Source organism: Oncorhynchus clarkii, chromosome 33 (genome assembly GCF_045791955.1).
Source record: "Oncorhynchus clarkii lewisi isolate Uvic-CL-2024 chromosome 33, UVic_Ocla_1.0, whole genome shotgun sequence".
Classification (NCBI taxonomy): domain Eukaryota; kingdom Metazoa; phylum Chordata; class Actinopteri; order Salmoniformes; family Salmonidae; genus Oncorhynchus; species Oncorhynchus clarkii.
The window spans coordinates 12536289-12556995 of record NC_092179.1 but is presented as its reverse complement, the minus strand read 5'-3'; the positions used below and the strand labels follow the sequence as shown (position 1 = coordinate 12556995).

General features: G+C 44.9%; 1 protein-coding gene across 1 annotated transcript in view; it reads left to right on the top strand.

Annotated features, from left to right (window-relative positions):
• The first annotated feature begins 6871 nt into the window (after positions 1-6871).
• Positions 6872-20707, top strand: part of LOC139392916 (cGMP-inhibited 3',5'-cyclic phosphodiesterase 3A-like) — an 83580-nt gene continuing 69744 nt past the window's right edge. The window contains exon 1 of the mRNA XM_071141241.1: positions 6872-7786. Coding sequence (XP_070997342.1) covers positions 6872-7786 — 915 coding nt within the window. The remainder of the gene's footprint in view (positions 7787-20707) is intronic.

Genomic DNA, 20707 nt, shown 5'->3' with positions numbered 1-20707 from the left:
TACGGGTTCGGGAGAGACAAAGGCTGAATGTCATGCGTCCTCCGATACACAACCCAACCAGCCGTACTGCTTCTTAACACAGTGCGCATCCAACCCGGAAGCCAGCCGCACCAATGTGTCGGAGGCTACACCGTGCACCTGGCAACCTTGGCTAGCGCGCACTGCGCCCGTCCCGCCACAGGAGCCGCTGGTGCGCGATGAGACAAGGAGATCCCTACCGACCAATCCCTCCATAACCCGGACGACGCTAGGCCAGTTGTGCGTCACCCCACTGACCTCCCGGTCGCGGCCGGTTACGACAGAGCCTGGGAGCGAACCCAGGGACTCTGATGGCACAGCTGGCGCTGCAGTACAGCGCCCTTAACCACTGCGCCATCCGGGAGGCCAAGACAGGGAATTTTTACTAGGATTCAAGGCGGCACTCCACTCCACTACTAATTTCTACTAGGATTAAATGTCAGGAATTGTGAAAAACTGAGTTGAAATGTATTTGTCTAGGGTGTATGTAAACGTCCGACTTCAACTGTAGATCACGATATAAGTATTCCATAAATACTCATAATAATGAATGCTCAAGAACAATCTCCCTATCCACCTTAGTAATAGGAGTAACCCTACTGAACATTTTACAAAATAAACATGTTCCGTTTACCAGGCTAACGTTTAACACAACAAAATGCAGCAGCATCGCTCAAAACTGCTGATTTGAGGAAATCAGTTAGGAAAATCTACAATCTAGAATCAGTTTGGAACATCTACATTACAGAACTGTACACAGAGGCTGTTTGTGGGTGACATTGCTCAGAGAGTAAAGCAGTGAAACAGGAGGTTTCCTAAAGATGTTCTTGGAGGTTTCTTAAGCACGTTTAAGTGTGTTCCCCTGGACCACTGAGTGAGAGCATCAGAGCAGCACCTTCTAACGACATTCCTCAAGTTCAGGAAAACATCTAATCGCCCCGGCAGGAACAGAGCTGAGAGTGAAGTCATCTCTTTCTGGGCCACTGGAGGCCCCTCCACACACACACACACACACACAAACACACTAACCCAGTGTGGTGTGCCCTCTCTCCTACAGAGGAGGGGGATGCTTGCTGTTTTTCCTGGCAGCTATTGAGCAAACACCGGTCCTATGACGTCGCACTGGCCAGAGAGTCAGAACATGACAAATAGTTTTATGTGGTATTATTATTCAAAAGGTTGTGGCAATAGCAGTGCATTCTGAATTGACCTGAGAAGCAGAAGTATTCCATGTACATACAGTGAAAGTGTAAATCTTGTTATAGAATAAGTGTCTTGTGACCGCGAAGCAAACAGTCGGCACTCCACTCCACTACAGCAGACTAGCCTCTCCCAGTCATTCTGGTGGGTTTAGCCTGAAACAAAAACAAATCTCCACTTGTCCACTAAAAATGTATACATCACCAGAGTATGTAAGCATGTTAATATAATATTTTTACTAGTATAATTGCAATGTTTCTACACGGGTATAAGTGGAATTCATTTTGAGTAAGTGTAACCAACATATTATTGTTGATATTAAAAGCTTTTCATATTAATTACGACAGTTTCTTAGGAATTGACACAGCTGTGTTGATTCATTGGGAGTATGGAGATTCAAAATGTCCCCTCCTTTCTTTGCGGTAGCAAGCTGAGGCTGGGGGCAGTGTCTGTCTCAGTTCTGTAGACACACAGGGGCTGCTGATGCTCATTCAGCAAGCTTACGACATAAGTAACTCTGGAGCAGGCAGTGTGTGTGTGTGTGTGTGTGTGTGTGTGTGTGTGTGTGTGTGTGTGTGTGTGTGTGTGTGTGTGTGTGTGTGTATGAGAATGTGTGAATGTGAATGTATGTGTCAACTATAATGAGGAGAGGGGGGAGGAGAAGGAGGAGAGGAGACCCATGGACATCAAAGGGACCCTGGTCATGTATACCTGGGAATCATCCACCTGGATATCTGCCATCAACATAATGATCTGCCCATGGGGTTGATTGAGTGCTGAAGTCCATTGTGAAACATTAGTGCTTTCTAAAAGTGGATATTTTGTCTGGTTGATGAGTCATCAGTCAGGCCTATTGATTGAGGGGAGCGTGCTCTGCCCTGTTTGCCTGTTTAAAATGTTCACATTCATAGACTGTAGGCTACCCAGAGCGAGAGTGTACCAGGCCTTCCTCACCTCATAATGTGTTATATGACCCCGTGTGACCTTCAGTTCGACGAGCCAGTCTCTACACAACTAGCCTGGTTTCCTGAATGTTTCTGCTTAAACCAACAATGACTAAAGCCAACACGTGGATAAAGAAGTGGCATCCAGGCTACTAACTACACAGCATAGACCACACAGGAGATTTAGGTACGTAGCCTCAGGCCTCTGCTCCCAGGGTCCGACCTTTATTTAACTAGGCACGTCAGTTAAGAACAAATTCTTATTTACAAACACAAGTCAACCTCGTTATCAGGAACCATGGTTTAACTCAACCGTGATATGAACTCATTATTGACCCTTAATTTAATCCCTGTTATGGTTACGAATCGCTGTCATTTGGGAAGGCAAAAAAATTCACCAGCTATGTTTGGAAAAATATGGGATGTTTTTAGTAGCTTTTTGCTGCATGGATGAAGGAACCTGTATCCCCTCCAAATGCTACATTGTTCCCAGAAATGGGATGTTTGATTTGTTGATCCAGTTGGGCTGGTCGGAGAGGAGTTTGAACTTTGAGCTCTGGCTGATTAGTAGGGGATAATTAGGTTCAAAAATGGGCTACTATGTGTATCATAACACACGGCTCATACGGTTTATTAGTAGAGTTGTGCAGTCCCTCCTCTCCTCTCTTGTCCTCTCCTCTAATCTATCCTCCCCTGGCTTTTCCTTTTCGTTGCTCTCCTCCACTCTCCTAATTTCTTCTTCTCTTCTCCTTTCTTTTCTCTTTTTCTCTTCCTCTCTGACCGTCTCCTCTCTCCACTCCTTTGTTTTCCTGACACAGCTCCATCAATGCCTCCTCCACCCTCCTTTCCTCTCCCAGTAGTCTTCAGGGTGAGCCAGCTCCTCAGATTCCTTGATTCCCATTTGACCACATGAGTGTGTCTAGAGAGGACAACATGAAGGACCGGGACTGAAGGTTAAGGATTGTTTATTATCCCAGCCTGTCCCCTGCCAAGACAGGATTCATGTCAGCACCACTGATGTACCAGCAGTCAGAATTTAACCCGGTCCCAGGTTGGATTCTCCCTGTGCTCAGCCGCCCACCTGTAATGGGTTTCAGAGTCACGGATTTGGCTCTGGGATACAGTCACAGAAAGGGCAGGATTATTTTTCAAAGCCCCAGTGCATAGCAGGGCATTGGCGGGAGTATCTTGTCTGAATGTTAAACACTCTGTCGCTGTATCTAGGCTTCTTACAGAGCAACAGGAGAAAGGTATTATTATATATACAGTACCAGTCAAAAGTTTGGACACTCCTACTCATTAAAGGGTTTTTCTTTATTTTTACTATTTTCTACATTGCAGAATAATAGTGAAGACATCAAAACAATGAAATAACACATATGAAATCATATAGTAACCAAAAAAGGGTTAAACAAATCAAAATATATTTTATAGTTGAGATTCTTCAAAGTAGCCACCCTTTACCTTGATGACAGCTTTGCACACTCGTAACAGTCTTGTCCCATCGCTGCAACTCCCGTACGGACTCGGGAGAGGCGAAGGTTCGAGACACGACCTCCGAGACACGACCCCACCAAGCCACACTGCTTCTTGACACACTGCTCGCTTAACTCGGAAGCCAGCCGCACCAATGTGTTGGAGGAAACACTGTACAGCCGGCGACCGAAGTCAGCGTGCATGCTCCAGTAATTCCACAAGGAGTCACTAGAGCCCGATGGGACAAGGACATCCCAGGACGACACAGGACCAATTGTGTGCCGCCTCATGGGTCTCCCGGTTGCGGCCGGCTGCGATACAGCCCGGGATCAATCCCGGATCTGTAGTGGCGCCTCTAGCACTGCGATGCAGTTTCTTAGAGTGCTGTGCCACTCTGGAGGCCCAGGAGAAAGGTTACATGGTCCAGCAGAGACAGACAGGGCCGTCCTGCCAAGGTTACAGAGACTGGTCCTACTTTGCAATACATTGACCTTGTATAGTAATAACATTGTAATAATGTTATTCTGTATTACCATCTAGGCAACTCTTTTGGTTGGTTTGAAATGGATTTGTCCTACTGTGAAATGGAATTGGTCCTAATTGTGTTGAATGCTAGCTATTGTGTCTCATTAACAGCAATGCTGCACCCTTTAAAAAGGGGTCTGCCCTCAGCACCATTGAGCAAAGCATGGCTAGACAGAGAGGAGAGGTGCTGCACTCCAACCAGCCATCTTTACAATAACATTGTAACACCTATTAACGTACAGTGTATTTACTGTGTAGGTATGCATAACAAGACTGTCTATGAACCATAAACAGATGATTTCAGCCTTCGTGGTAGGGCTCCGATGTAACACTCATAAAACTAGGCGACCAAAAAACACTCAGGGTAATCACAACATGCCTGTGTGTGCACACCTCCTTGTATGTTCTGATCTGGAGTCAGTCACGTGTTTATTTTAGCTTGGGTACATTAGCGGTGGTCTCTGTTTGACACATCACACTCTCTTCATCTTGGACTGCTCGGAGCTGTTTGCTTTAAGAAAGGGTCCTTGCCATGTGAGATCCATCAGCTTAGGCCTATTCCGTTCTTTTGTCCAATAAACATGTTAAGGTTAAGTTGGAGAGCAGGGATTTTCCGTTCATTTTTAAACGTCTTTTAGTGTTTTTGTATAACACCTGAGTGCCAATGTACAATGTTGCTTTTAAAAATAAGCAGGGCTGGTCCTGGTCGGTCCCTGGATGGGAGACCAGATGCTGCTGGAAGTGGTGTTGGAGGACCAGTAGGAGGCACTCTTTCCTCTGGTCTAGAAAAATATCCCAATGCCCCAGGGCAGGGATTGGGGACATTGCCCTGCGTAGGGTGCCGTCCTTTGGATGGGACGTTAAACTGGTGACCCGACTCTCGGTGGTCACTAAAGATTCCATGGCACCTATCATTAGAGTAGGGGTGTTAACCCTGGTGCCCTGGTTAAATTCCCATTCTGGCCCTCATACTGTATCATCATAGCCACTTAATCATCATCATAGCCACTTAATCATCCCCAGCTCCCAATTGGTTCATTCATCTCCCTTCCTCTCCCCTGTAACTATTCCCCAGGTTGTTGCTGTAAATGAGAATGTTTTCTTAGTCAAATTACCTGTTAAAATAAGGGTTCAATCAATAAATAAAAAGTGCATGCATTGACAAGGTACAATGTGACAACACAGAGCTGGTAGGGAGGGAGATTGGATGTGTGACCTCTACCTGTGGCTCACTGTAAACACAATCTCAAACACCTTTCCTCTCTGAATACACTGCTCTCAAAAGTTGTTCTATTCTACCAAAATATGTGAGGAGTTTATATTCCAAATCCAACTTGGGTCCCAAATTGCACTCATTCCCTATATAAAAGCACTATTTTTTACTATATAGGGAATAGGGTGCCATTTATGCCACTTCACAAACCTCAGATCCAGTCTTACATCAATCAAATTTATTTATAAAGCCCTTTTTACATCAGCCGATGTCACAAAGTGCTGTACAGAGACCCAGCCTAAAACCCCCAAACAGCAAGCAATGCAGATGTAGAAGCATCATGTGAATTGCCCTTCAGTTGCACCTGCCTGGTCTTCTCTTTCATGACAATAGATTTGGCTTACCCTAAAATAATTAACGCTGATAAGATCATAACAGGTGAAAGATAGCCTAATGGTTACCTTTTGAAGTTAATTCCTTTCATGAAATACGCTATGAGAGAAGAGGTGTACGTTGAGCTCATCTTTTTAGGATATGGATTGGATGACGTAGCCCATGATGCAAGTGAGTTTAATATGCATTATTCAAGGTACACCTTCCATAGAAAAAAACGTGGGATCTTCTGCCAGCGGTTTCCAACTGCACTGGGAATCTCACGAGCCATTTTCTACTACCATGACATGGTATTTATTTCCAGCAGAGCATACAGAAAATGTTATAATTGAATTGATGTTCGTGGAAATAGGCCTAATTATTGCAATCATTACCATAATTATAATCAATACCATCACGATCATTATTGCTTTGTTTTGTGACGCCTTTCCAGCCACCGGACCAAGCCGGGGATCTATTTCATCTCCGTAAAAAAAATATAAAAAAAACCTCAGGAAATCTCTGTGTAAACATGGTTTACGTCCGCGCAGCAGTATGCCACGCTTCGGCAAACTCCACTGCTGTTCCTTCAATAGGAGAGTAGTAGCCTAGCCTATGAAGAGCAGAAGAAACGTGAGGGAGAAATAACACCGAGAGAGAAACAGACGGAGCGGCACAAAGGAGAGAGGAGAGTGTTGTGCGAGAGGGCGATATAGAGGGAGATGAGAGGAGATGCAGGCAGTGGCCTAGATGTGCGAATAGCCAAGAGTTGCTCTTTCTGGTTCACTGGATGGAGGCTGCTCCCGCGCAGGGAGCACTATAGAAAATATGGGGATGTTTTACGCGGTTTGTTGAAGTCTACACAGTGAACCGTTACTTTTTTTTCAGTACGTTTGTTCGTTCATTCGTGTTCTGTATTTTTATGTAGCCTACATTGTGTGTTTTGGGGAGAAATGGGTCAATAATTTGGAAGCGCCCATGCAGTAGCGCACAGTCCCACACACTGCCGCGCGTTATGGCTCTCTCTGTCAAACATGGTATGAAAATGCACTGAGCCTTTTACATTTACACACGGCAAATATATAGTTGACGCCGCTTCCTTCGCTCCCCCTATGTGATGGCGATGGAAGTGGAAGCTGACAGCGGCAGAGGTATATCAAGGAGCGCTTATGAGAAATGCCCGCGGGCTGTGGAGCGCAACGGCTATGTGAAAACATGTGTCACCCCTCTGTATCAGGACGCAGGCTGCCAGTCTTGGCTGAGACTCGCAGAAATATGGAGTTCCCGGAGACTGTCGTCCGCAGTGTGTGTGGGCTCTGTATCGGTTATTCTCGCTTTGCTGGTCAGATTGGTTGACTGGGACGTGGAGCAGCAGAGTTGCGGCAGTAACAGCGAGAATAACGGCGAGTCTGGATCTCTAGTTCATTTCGTGGCGAGCTGTGTGGTGGAACTGTTGTTGAACATATGGTACCTGGTGTCCCCTGTCTTCACTCTCGTATGTGCCTTCTTTTGGGTTGGCTTGTACCTGATCCGTTGCGGGGTGCTGATCCGGACCGCCGTGTTTCTGTTGGCAGTGTGTCACTTGGGAGAAGCCGCGGCGCAGTCTCTCCTGCACGGTGCGGAGGACCAGTTGCTCTCGTTTACCGCCACCGTGGTGGTTCTGTCCTGTCTAGCCAGCGGGGCGCTGATGGTGGTCAGGCTCGGACAGGGGGTTTCCGTCATCGTCTTCATCAGCATCATCAGGACTGTGTCTCTCATCTCCCTCAACAAGGTCCGGGCCAGCTGGAGACCCTACCTGGCGTACCTGGTAGGAGTGCTGGGGGTCCTGCTAGCGAGGTATGCTGACCGGCTCCTGACAGGCTCAGGGCCACTCGGGGCGGGTTGTTGCTACGTGACAGCGGGGAAGGAAGATAATATCATTCCCGTGTTTAAAAGGCGACGGAGGTCCAGTTCGGTGGTCTCTTCAGAGATGGCGCACAGTCACAGCAACAGCAAGTCCCACCGAAGGACCTCGCTCCCATGCATTCCACGGGAACAGGTAAAAGAGTAGCTATAATTTGAATGTTTGGCTTTTTTTTTTTAGGGCAAGGGAATGGCACAAAAATATGCCCACAATTAACGCATTGTGCCAGAATGTATTATTATTATTATGATTATGATTATTGTTATTATTATAAGGCCTATTATTATTACATTAGACGGGTCATTCGAGTTACTTTGCGGGATGCCTCAAAGCTCAGCTTCTTCTCCAATGCATATTCCTATAGGCTACTCTGAATATCGAACACGTGTGTTAACTTGTGCTGATTCTATCCTGAGCACTTTATCTAAGCTATTAAAGGGAAATACTCTCAGCATGCACGTTCCAACCCCTTTTCCCTTTCCCGTTCTATTTTAAAGTTGGCCACTGTTCAAATGGCAAGTATGTGTTTGTGCTTTTGATAAACAACTGTATGCCACTGTCCAGTGGTCAGTATAATGTATATACTGTCCTACCAGGGTGGGGAACCCGAGACAGAGTCAGGGCTGATAACCAGCCCTCAACCAGATAACCAGCCCTCAAACCCAGCCTTTTGTTTGACCTGGCTAGGTGGCTGTGGGTCGGAGGAAAGGCTTTTCCACGTCAGCTCACACCAATTCTAAAAGGTTATCAGTAGTTAGAGACTGATATCAAACACATTTCCGCATGGTTTACTGTAATTGGTGTGCTTTTATACAGTAGTTACCGGGATTTGCATTCTCCAGACCGGCTTAAATGGATAAGGAATGAATCTTAAATGTGAAGGTACACATTCTAGAGTAGCTTTTTATTGTATTCAAGTGCATTTACTGACCTCGCCTATTGTTTTATTCAGCCTCGTGCTTTGTTTATTTTATGTCTAAGGACACTGTGTATCCTGAGAAGGGTTTCCTGTCTTTCAGGACAGATTTTGTTGGACTTTTAAAAATATCTCCCGATGTCTTTTCTCATCATTGAATTGCAATCCAGAGTTAGTACAGCTGCTACGTTTTAAATGCAGATGTACAAGTTGTGTATCCTCCTCAGCGTGAAGGATGTGAATGAACACATCCATATGAAGCTGTGGTACTCTAGTATGTCAACCAGACCTGTGGGTAGTGTTCATTAATGCATCATCTCCACTGTGATTTCTTCAACAAAGTGAATCAACAACGACTGATCTCTGTCATACAACACCCATCGCTCATAAATGTTGGATTTGTTGTCCCTGATCTTCAAGGGTAAACAACAGCTCTACCTCCTCCATAGCCTTCTCAGCAGTCACTACTGTGTTGCCTCCCAGGGAAGTTACGCCCTCTAGTGATAGATTAGAATAAAACAAAAAATAAAAAGGTGTCCAAGTTGAGATAATATCCAAGCAGACGTTTTTGTGTTGGCAGAAGGCACGTCACACTATTAAAGATGGGATACGGGCCACTCCAAAGGGTTTCAACTTTATTTGTCCCAGAGGACAATTGGTTTGGCAGCAAATGAGCATAAAAAAACAACATTGAACATATAAAATCCTCATGGATATCCACCAGGATTGTACTCTGGACTAGCACACTGTCTAAAGTCTCGACTATAATGACTTCTTTTTAAGTAAGAGGCCCCAGCTGGCCCATAGCTTCATACGGGTGTTTATTACAACGTGTTTAGGCCATGTGTTTTAGTGTTGACTGTTGAGTGACTTTGGGCACATCCCTTTTGAACTGTACATGGTGTTAGTGATGGGGTCGTCTGATCAAATCGTGTTCAAAGATGCTGACCAACCTCACTAACAACACACGACGACACGAGGTCTGACAAATTGTCCCCCTTCTCTCAGAGCACTTGGTTACAGGGGCTTTGATTCTCAAGAGGCCTTGCGATTGGTCAGGGTGAGTGCTGTGCGGAGCGGCAGGCCAGGCAGCATGTCCTGTCCTCCACAGGCGTTTCCTTGACGTGAGTTGCGTGAGCCTCTTGAGAGAGAAGGCTAGCTACACCAGGAGAGGCTTGCTGGCTGGGTCAGAACAGGTCTGTCTGTTAAACAGGGCCTGGTCGCCGGTCAGCAGAGTATGTGCTGTACAGTATGGGAAATGATCAAATGTCACTTATGATGGTAGGACATTATTCTGTATTCTCCATAGTGAACGGCTTTTTAGTGCAATACAAATGGAAGAGGGTATCATTTTTGAAGCAGCCTTTCGTTTTTCCTAAGGATTAAAAAAGAAAAAAATCTCGTTTTGTGTGTGCGTGCGTGCTTGTGTGTGTGTGTGTGCGTGTGTGCTTGCGTGTGTGTGTGTGTGTGTGTTTGTGTCTAGCTCTCCTCTGGGTGCAGGTCTCGCCCAACTCAGAGAAGCATAGATTTTCATAAACCTGCCCTCCTGCAGTATTTATGAGCCAGCCTCTGCTGACTGCCTGCCAGAATGTGTTCTTGCTTTACATTGCAGCATCCAGCAGCCCCAAGAATTCCTCCACTGCTACTTCAAACTTTCCTGTCACCATTGTTTTGCTCTCTATAGCCATAATGTCAAGTTTACAATGCGTTTATAGATGTGTAAGATAGGCTTTATGAACAGTCAGTTCTTAGTAAATCATTACCATCTGTATAATATAGCATGTATAGTTTGAGGAAAACACTGTAATGTCAGATGAAACCGTTTCAGATAGATTACTGCTTCATAAATAGCTTTTTAATGAATTTCTGGGGGTTTAATGATTTCTTAGAACGTTAGAGCACTTCTAACAACATATCATGATATAAATCTCTTTTTAGACAGTGTGAGTAGCTCTGCGGTAGCGCTGCAGTGAACTAGCAAGCTGCAAAAATGGTTTGTATTTCAGCAGAGGCTTCTAGAGGGATATGATTTGAGGAAATAGCCTTTTCTAGTGAGTTTGGGGCTGATTCAATCCAAACTTTGGCTCAGTAATAGAGAAGTTGTAAATTGGACATTTAAAAAAGGCATTTTATATGAGATTAGTTTATGCCTTGGTTCTCCTTCTCATTTTCCCTATCCACACACATAAGAGGACTGTATATTCTACAATGCCATACATTATAACAATGCTTCTGCTAAAATAGTTGAATGCTTGAAAAAGAGTTGGGGATCCAACAGTCCAAACAGTTCTGGATTTTGTTCAATTTTCGAACTGTATATTACCTAATTATCAAACGTCTAAATATTTCTATGCCACAGCGAGAGAGAGAGGGAATGACAGAGAGAGGAAGAGAAAGAGAGAGAAGGAGGGTGTGATTCAGTTAAATTTGAAGGAGAAAAGGGTGCAGCAAGAATCTATTTGAGGGAAACCCTATTCTCTCAATGACGCACATTCATTCCCACAGAGACCTGCCACATTACGCTCTGTGCCATAGATTCCTGAATTTCTGTGCCACTGATACAAGGTTAGTAGGCTGAACTATTCTATCTGCCCTCATAGGTTTAGACTATAGTCCCCAAAAGAGCCTAGATCATGTACAGATGTAGGATCTTAATTTGATCACCCTGTTGCAGGAGAACTGCAATGTAAAGCTTATAGTGTATTTGAGGTTTAAAAAGGCTTCTGAAGTTTGTAATTCCCACTTTGAAATTTCAGACTTGATTTTCCCTTAAGAAAAATGTATCAACCCCTACAAAAATGTAGATGAATTATAATCCACATAATAATTCACCTTTCCTGCTGCTGCAGGATTATTTTCATGCTGTAGCAAGATGGGTCAAATTAAGATCCTACATCTATACAAAAACAGATTAATTTGGAACCGGTTTGTACTTAACATGGTGGCTTGTTGTGTGTGTGTCGCAGCTAGGCCCCTAAACTCACAACCAAAACTCACAACCAAAATGAGGTTGGCCGAGCTTGTGTGTGTGCTGAGCATATTCCTCTACATGTTGTCATAGTGTACATTCACCTGTTTTCATCTTGTCGGAAGCAGAGAGGGTGTCATTTCCACCTGACGACGAGACATGCGGCATGTTGACTTTATTAGTCTGCATAGCCCTCTCTGTTCAATTGAGCTTGTCTGTGTGTGAATGGACAGAGGGATCTTTTACGCACACTCACTCACACACACACACACACACACACACACACACACACACACACACACACACACACACACACACACACACACACACACACACACACAAACAAACACACACACACACACGCGCACGCGCGCGCGCACACACAAGCTCAGCATGGCCAACCTTGTTTTGGTTGTGAGTGAGAGGGGCCTAGCTGCGACTGTGAGAGAGCGTCCGAGGAATGTGTAGCTTCAGCTGGATGATGAGGGTCCGCCGGCTGCCAAACCTCATTCATTTAATAAACCCAGCGCTGCACAGCGACCCGAGTCTCAGAGAACAGCACCACTAGAACACGGTCCTGAAGAAGAAGAGAGACAGAGAGGTAGGGAGGTAGGGAGGTACAGAGAGATGCAGGGGAAGAAGAGAGTGGGAGGGAGAAGCAACGAGAGAGAGGGGGAGATGCAGAGGCAGAAGAGAGGGAGCGACAAAGGAAGATGTAGATTGATAGACAGAGGCAGGGGTAAAGGGTAGGGGAGGTAGATAGAGAAAGAGAGACGGAGAGCAAGCGAAGAGAGCCGTGCCCTCATGTCACCAGGTGTGCAGCACTTATGAAGAGAACAAAAAACGAATGGACTGCCTCATTCAGACCAGAGGTAGGTGGAGAAGGAGGGAGGGAGGAATGGAGGGCAGAGAGCAAGTGAGGAAGAGAAGGATGGGGATGGAGAGTGGTGAAAGACGTAAGAGAGATGGAGAGAAATGAAGGAGGGAGAACAGTTTCCTGCCAAGTCTACCAAATATGTCAGTCGGAACAGGACAACAGCCTAGCTGGCCTGTGAAACCTCACCACTGTTATTATAAACACACCACAGCACCGCTCTGCTCACTAAAACACTAACAGACACCACGTTCAAATACTAACACACACTCAACTCCAAACACTAAAACATTTCTACAGTTTCTGCCGTGGCTGCCAAGACAGTGTCTCCTATATAGACAATGGTTCTTTTCCATGTACTTGTTTTTTTCTATCCAGTACCTGAAGGTACATTAGGATTTGAGTTGCTTTCTCTTTCCATTCACTAGTGAAACATAGCAGATGCCTGTATAGTCTCACAGTAGCCTATGAAAAGCCAGTTTTGTGTCTGGAGTTAGAGACCAGAGTAATCCCAAAGAGAAATTCTGCCTCCGGTTGTCACCGTCTGACTTATCCTCCTCATTAGGAGTTCATTATCAGCCTCACGTCAACATCACTCACATGTGAAACAGGAGAGATGGGATGTGTCTGTATGCTTGCCTGGGCAGCCAAGCATATGCTCTATGTATGTTTTCATGCATGATTGTGAAGGCACGTTTATGTGTGTGTCCACTGGTTTGTCCACATACCGGTATGTGTGTGCCTATGCAAGGTGTGCCCGCATGTGGATGTGTTTGTGTGTGTGTTTGTGCATCTGTGTGCGTTTCTGAGAATTTGCGTGTGTACGTGTGTACCAGCGAGAGAGAGAGAGAGAAAGCTTGAGCCCCAACTCTAGCTGACTAGCTGTAGCTGTAGGGCTGCTAAGCCCACTGCTGAGAGGCAGCTTGTTATTTTAACCTGGACTGGCCCCTGCCCAGCTCCCTTCTCCCCCGCTCCCTGCTCCCTGCCCTCCCCCTCTCTCCCCTGCAACTCACTCCCTGCTCCCAACTTCCTACTCCCCTGACCCTGCTCCCGGCTAGCCTCTCCTCTCTCCCCTCAACGCGCTCTCCTCTCCCCTCTCCCCATATACAGAGTGGCTACCCTGCTGGCCAGCCATGTGAGCCCCTGGCCCCAGACAAGGAGCGTACTGTTACCCACTCAATGGTGTGTTTTAGTTTGAAAATATGCCCAGGCAGATGGGGAGGGGGGGGGGGAAGAAAGCCAGCCTTTAACAGAAACCAGGTCTGTACATCTGTCTGTTTGTCCGTCTGAAAACGAGTGAGAGCCAGGGGGAGCGAGGGAGAGGCTAGAGAAAAAAAGGTTGAAGGATTTTGGTGCAGGGTTTGTTTTCTCTGAGTCTATTTTAATTAGAGAGAGAAGTGGGCTAAATGCTGCCGTGCTACACAGCACAGTACAATGCCATGTTCAGGAGGAGAGGCGTGGAGGAGTCTCAGTCAGCATACGAGGAGGTGTACTGCTGCATGGTCAGATATTTTTGTTGAAAGAAGAGAAGTTTATTAAAATAATTATGTAAAGGGCGTTTCTATCAGTTCATTGGAGAGAACAGACAGCCAATGTGATCAATTGTGTGAATTCGATTAATCAAGTGTAATGAGAAAATATGCTACATTTCTCGAAATGTCTACAATAGCGTCCTGTTGTAAGAAATGGATGGCTCAAGCCCCTGTAGCAGCAGCATCGGAGAACTGTCCTTGAGGAGCCTCCCAGATGACCACAGTCCTCATAAATCATGTATGAGTCCTCACAAACCATGGAGGAGCCCTCATAAACCATAGCTCCTGTCCACAGGTCATGTCACTGTGGTTGATTACCATGGCCTAGTTGAGCATGCAGCGTTACTGTGTTCGGTGTGTGTGTGTGGGTGTGTTTGAGAGATGAGTGTTTCTAAAATGTTCATACTGTTTAACCAGGTCCTTGTTGTAAAATATAATTATTTCTCATTATTTCGCAATGGCTTACCTGTCCATATAAAGATTTGAAAAATGAACATTACAGATTGTTGTTGCACCAAGAGGGTTCCAGGCTAGCCCAATGCTTCTGTGCTGTCATCAGTCTGCTGGGCTACAGTGATTGCCCTTCCTGCCCCCTGCCTCCCTCCCTGCCTTCTCCAAGGCTCCACAGTGCCTGGTGCTGTGGTTGTCTATCAGATAATTGCCAGCATAATTGCATCACATGCAGCTGGTAGTGTTTTTCACTTCTATTACTCTCCTTGCTTGTGTAATGCTGCTTTTACGCACAACACAATGGAGACGTGCGCAATGCAGTGAATTGCACAAAGCCGTCTGTTTCTGGAGCCAAAGAGAGCCTGCTTCTGGGTTACACTAGGTAGGACCAGATCTTTATCCTGAGAAATGGGTCTGGGATTAGATAGGGACAGTAGGCTGCTTGCCTGTTTCTGTTTTAGCCAAGAAGTTGTTGTCTTGTTTTGGCAAGGCAACAATGTACTAGTGTTGGATGCAGATGTCTTGGAACTATTAATGAGTCATAAGTTAGCTCAGCTTAGTATATGGATGAAGGGATATTGCACAGATGCATCATGTTAAAACATTGAATAGTATATAGGTCAACTTTGTGATGGAACGGAAGCTGTTTTGGACCTGGATATTTTTAAGGTCATGGGTTCTAACTATTTATGTGGAAGCAAAAGGGTATAAAGTGCATTCAAAAACTATTCAGATCCCCTTGACTTATTTTCGCATTTTGCTACATTACAGCCTTATTCTAAAATGATTAGTTCCTTTCCCTCATCAGTCTATACACAATACCCCATAATGACAAAGCAAAAACAGGTTTGAAGAAATTTCTGCTAATATATAAAAAAACAAGAAGCTGAAATATCACATTTACATTCATTTGCGTTCAGACCCTTTACTCAGTACTTTGTTGAAGCACCGTTGGCAGCGATTACAGCCTTGAGTCTTCTTGGGTATGACACTACAAGCTTGATACACCTTTTTTGGGGGGGGAGTTTGTCCCATTCTTCTATGCAGATCCTCTCAAGCTTTATAAGGTGGGATGGGGAGTGTCAAAGGTATATGAAATACAAATGGTGTAGAGAGAAATAGTCCTATAATAACTACAACCTAAAACTTCTTACCTGGGAATATTGAAGACTCATGTTAATAGGAACCACCAGCTTTCATATGTTCTCATGTTCTGAGCAAGGAACTGAAACGTTAGCTTTTTTACATGGCACATATTGCACTTTTAATTTCTTCTCCAACACTTTGTTTCTGCATTATTTAAACCAAATTGAACATGTTTCATGATTTATTTGAGACTAAATTGATTCAGTATTGCTGTAATTGTCATTATTACAAATATATAAATAAAAATCGGACGATTAATTGGTATCGGCTTTTGTTGGTCCTCCAATAATCGGTATCTGGATCGGCGTTGAAAAATCACAAGAGGTCGACCCCTACTTCAGAAAATATTCATACCCCTTGACTTATTCTTGTATTGAAATATTTAATTTGATCACTTTTAGCAGTGATTACAGCTGTGAGTCTTTCTGGGTATGTCTCTAAGAGCTTTGCACACCTGGATTGTACAACATTTGCACATTATTCTATTAAAAGCTCTGCCAAGTTGGTTATTGATCATTGCTAGACAGCCATTTTCAAGTCTTGCCATATATTTACAAGCCAATTTAAGTCAAAACTGTAACTAGGCCACTCAGGAACATTCAGTGTCATCTTGGTAAGCGACTCCAGTGTATATTTAGCCTTGTGTTTTAGGTTATTGTCCTGCTGAAAGGGGAATTCATCTCCCAGTGTCTGGTGGAAAGCAGATTGAACCAGGTTTTCCTCTAGGATTTTGCTTCTGCTTAGCTCTATTCTGTTTCTTTTTACCCAAAAAACTCCCTAGTCTTTTCCAATGACAAATATACCCATAACAAGATGCAGCCACCACCATGCTTTGGATTCAGGACATAAAGTTAATTTCTTTGCCACATTCTTTGCAGTTTTACTTTAGTGCCTTATTCCAAACAGGATGCATGTTTTGGAATATTCTGTACAGGCTTCCTTAATTTCAGTCTGTCAATTAGGTTAGTATTGTGGAGTAACTACAATGTTTCTGACCCATTCTCCTATCACAGCCATTCAATTCTGTAACTGTTTTAATGTCACCATTGGCCCCATGGTGAAATCACTTAGCGGATTCCTTCCTCTCCGGCAACTGAGTTAGGAAGGATGCCTGTATTCCTGTAGTGACTGGGTGTATTGATACACCATCCAAAGTGTAATTAATAACTTCACCATGCTCAAAGGGATATTCAATGTCTGCTTTTATTATTTTTACCCATCGACCAATAGGAGGCCTTCTTTGTGAGGCATTGGAAACCCTCCCTGGTCTTTGTGGTTGAATCTGTGTTTTAAATTCACTGCTCGACTGAGGGACCTTACATATAATTGTATGTGTGTGGTACTGTGTGGGGAGATGAGGTAGTCATTGTCATATTATTGCACACAGAGTGAGTCCTTGCGTCTTATTATGTGACTTATTAAGCAGATGTTTATTCCTGAACTTATGTAGGCTTGCCATAACAAATGGGCTGAATACTTATTGACTCAAGACATTTCAGCTTTATATTTTTTTATTCATTCATGAAAATGTCTAAAAGCATACTGTAATTCCTTTTTGACATTTTGGGGTATGCCAGTGACACAAAATCTCAATTTAATGACATTTTAAATGCAGGCTTTTCCACAACAAAATGTGGAATAAGTTAAGGGAATACTTTCTGAGGGCACTATATGTTTTGTATGCAAGTCCTGAAATGCACAGAGTGAAGTAGAGAAAGCACTAAGACAGTGGGTGTTCTCTCTGCCCTATCCCTCAGCCAGCCTGCCAAGCCTGCTCTGTTCTATGTGTTGTTGGAGAAGTAGTTATTCCCTTGTATTTGAGTGGTAATTTTGTGTACACACGGCAAGGCATTCTGAGCACAGACGTATGCAGGGACTGAATATAGTGACTGAAGGCGCTTGAAGATGACATCATTAGGCCTTTTTTATTTGTTTGCTTTTCTTTGCCGACACACTGCATTTTCTCAGATTTTTCATGTGCTGGATACGTTTTATGAGGCCATAGGGATAAACAGGATTTTTTTTTTAAACAAAAAAACATTTCAGGTTCACAACCAGAGTAGTTTTCTTGACGGTTGTTTTGTGGTGGAGGACGGAGGGTGCGTTGTATCCTCAGGTGTGTCCCAGCTGCCACACACACACACACACACACACACACACACACACACACACACACACACACACACACACACACACACACCTCCACCCCCCTTGAATTACTTCCAGAAGTCCTAATGGGTTCCAGAGCAGGGAGAGTCGCTTGAAAACCCAGGCCAGATGAATGCTCTGTAATAACAATTGTGTGTGTGTGTGTGAGAGAGATGGTTGACTGGTGGCTCGTTACCTCACAGCTGCTTGGCTGATGACGCTGTGCAGAATTTGCTTATAAATGCAAAATAACACAACCATGGAACAACACAGCATGTGTATTTGTGTGTATCACAGAAAGCGTGTGTGTGTGTGTGTGTGTAGTTGAACAGTAAACACTTTACAAGTGTGTTACGTGTGACAGAGGGAGCTTGCGAGTATGGCCAGGCGTGTGAAAAAGGAAGTGGGAATGTGACATTTTGTGAAGGGAGGTGTCGCTGTTCCAAGTCCCTGAGCTGGAGAGATCCACAGAACCCCATCCAACTCCTCTTTCTCCTCCTCCTTTCTCTAATGTGCCGATGACACTTCCATGACCCTAAGGTACAGTTCCTGTTGTCTGAGCAGCAAGAGTTCTCTGAAAGTGACGCATTATGACATAGGGTAACGTGTTAACTGTAGTGGCACAGGGAGATGGGGACTGATATGAAATGAAGTGCAAACATCTCTCCCCCTTGCCTTCAACCAGAGTAGGAAAGGCCCTGTACCAACCCACACAAACTGTACTGGTCATTACATAAGACCCAATGTCCACTGTCCTGTCCCTCTACATCTCACTCTGCATGCTTAGATGTAAATGTGTGTGTGTCTCTCTCTCCCTCTCTCTCTCTATCTCTCTCTCTCTCTCTCTCTCTCTCTCTCTCTCTCTCTCTCTCTCTCTCTCTCTCTCTCTCTCTCTCTCTCTCTCTCTCAATTCAAAGGGTTGTTGGGGAAGTAATTATTCCCTGGTATTTGGGTGGTAATCTCTCTCTCTCTAACTCATTCCATCTTAGTCTCCCTCGCCCTCCAGTCTCTTTCCTCTTCTCCCTCTTTCTCTGTCCTTTATCTCTCTCTCGGTCCATCTTTCAGAGGACAGATGCCAGCGGCGGCATGGCGTCCTCAGCTGCCATCACACACTGTTATGTAAGGCAGATCTCTGTGTGTGTGTGTGTGTGTGTGTGTGTGTGTGTGTGTGTGTGTGTGTGTGTGTGTGTGTGTGTGTGTGTGTGTGTGTGTGTGTGTGTGTGTGTGTGTGTGTGTGTGTGTGTGTGTGTGTGCGTGCGTGCGCCCAATGTGTCTGTGATGGAACGGGCCATCATGTGGGGCTGTTGTGGAGGATGGTAACTGAAGGATGGTTGGTTGTGATTACATACACACTATTTATACTCATGCTTCTCCAAGTGCTGAAAGCCCTTGTCCTAGGCCCGTAACTTTGTTCACGGTCCCTTCCTGCCACCCCCACAGGAGACCCACAAAGTCGGCAGTTCCATCCGCCTGACGTGCTTTAGCTACCTTCTTCATCTGTGTTTTAGCATTTATCCATGCTTTATCCATAAATCCTATCTACAAGGTTTATCCTGTAGTCTATTTATTTACCACTACTGCTCTGATCTTATCAGAAAGGATGATCTGATGATGCAAATATATACTGTCAATAAATCTAGTTAGTCAGAACATTGGGCTAATCCAATCAGTCAGTAGGTCCCAGGGCCTGGGAGGGCTCATCGTAGGGCATGTACAGGAGAGTTGGCTTTGACCCCATTGTCCCATCTGCAGGGAGGATGTTCAGTCACAACATTCAATGCCTCTCAAATTGGTTTGGATGAAATCGTTTTCTAAAACTTATTGTGTCTGTTTGATGTAAGCTTTGTCCGTTAGATGAGGAAGTTCACTGGTCTGGTGTGCTGTTAGACCCCATTGCCCAGTAAAAACTGTGTCACCAAACTCTCTAAATAATGAAGGGGCCATAAAGAGCATCGTTCTCTGGAAAACAAAGAGAAAGCTCTTTTCATCCTTTGAACATTTGTGACAAGTAAAAGGGGTGACATTTGCTCTTTGCAGCTGTTGGTTTATGTTTCATGTCCAGCTCCGAGGCAGAACACACACACACACACACACACACACACACACACACACACACACACACACACACACACACACACACACACACACACACACACAGACACACATACACACACACACACACACACACACACACACACACACACACACACACACACACACACACACACAGACACACACACACACACACACACACACACACACATAGACACACACACACACACACACACACACACACACACACACACACACACACACACACACACACACACACACACACACACACACACACACACACACACACACACACACACACACACACACACACACACACACACACACACACACACACACACACATAGACACACATACACACACACACACACACACACACACACACACACATAGACACACATACACACACACACACACACACACACACACACACACACACACACACACACAGACACACACACACACACACACACACACACACACACACACACACACACAGACACACACACACACACACACACACAGACACACACACACACACACACACACACACACACATAGACACACACACACACACACACACACACACACACACACACACACACACACACACACACACACACACACACACACACACACACACACACACACACACACACACACACACACACACACACACACACACACACACACACACACACACACATAGACACACACACACACACACACACACACACACACACACACACACACACATAGACACACATACACACACACACACACACACACACACACACACACACACACACACACACACACACACACACACACACACACACACACACAGACACACACACACACACCCCTCTCGTCCCTCCCTCGTTTTCTGCCCATCTGACATTTCAAACAGACGTGCAGAAGAGCGTACAAGGCAACGGGGGACGGGGCA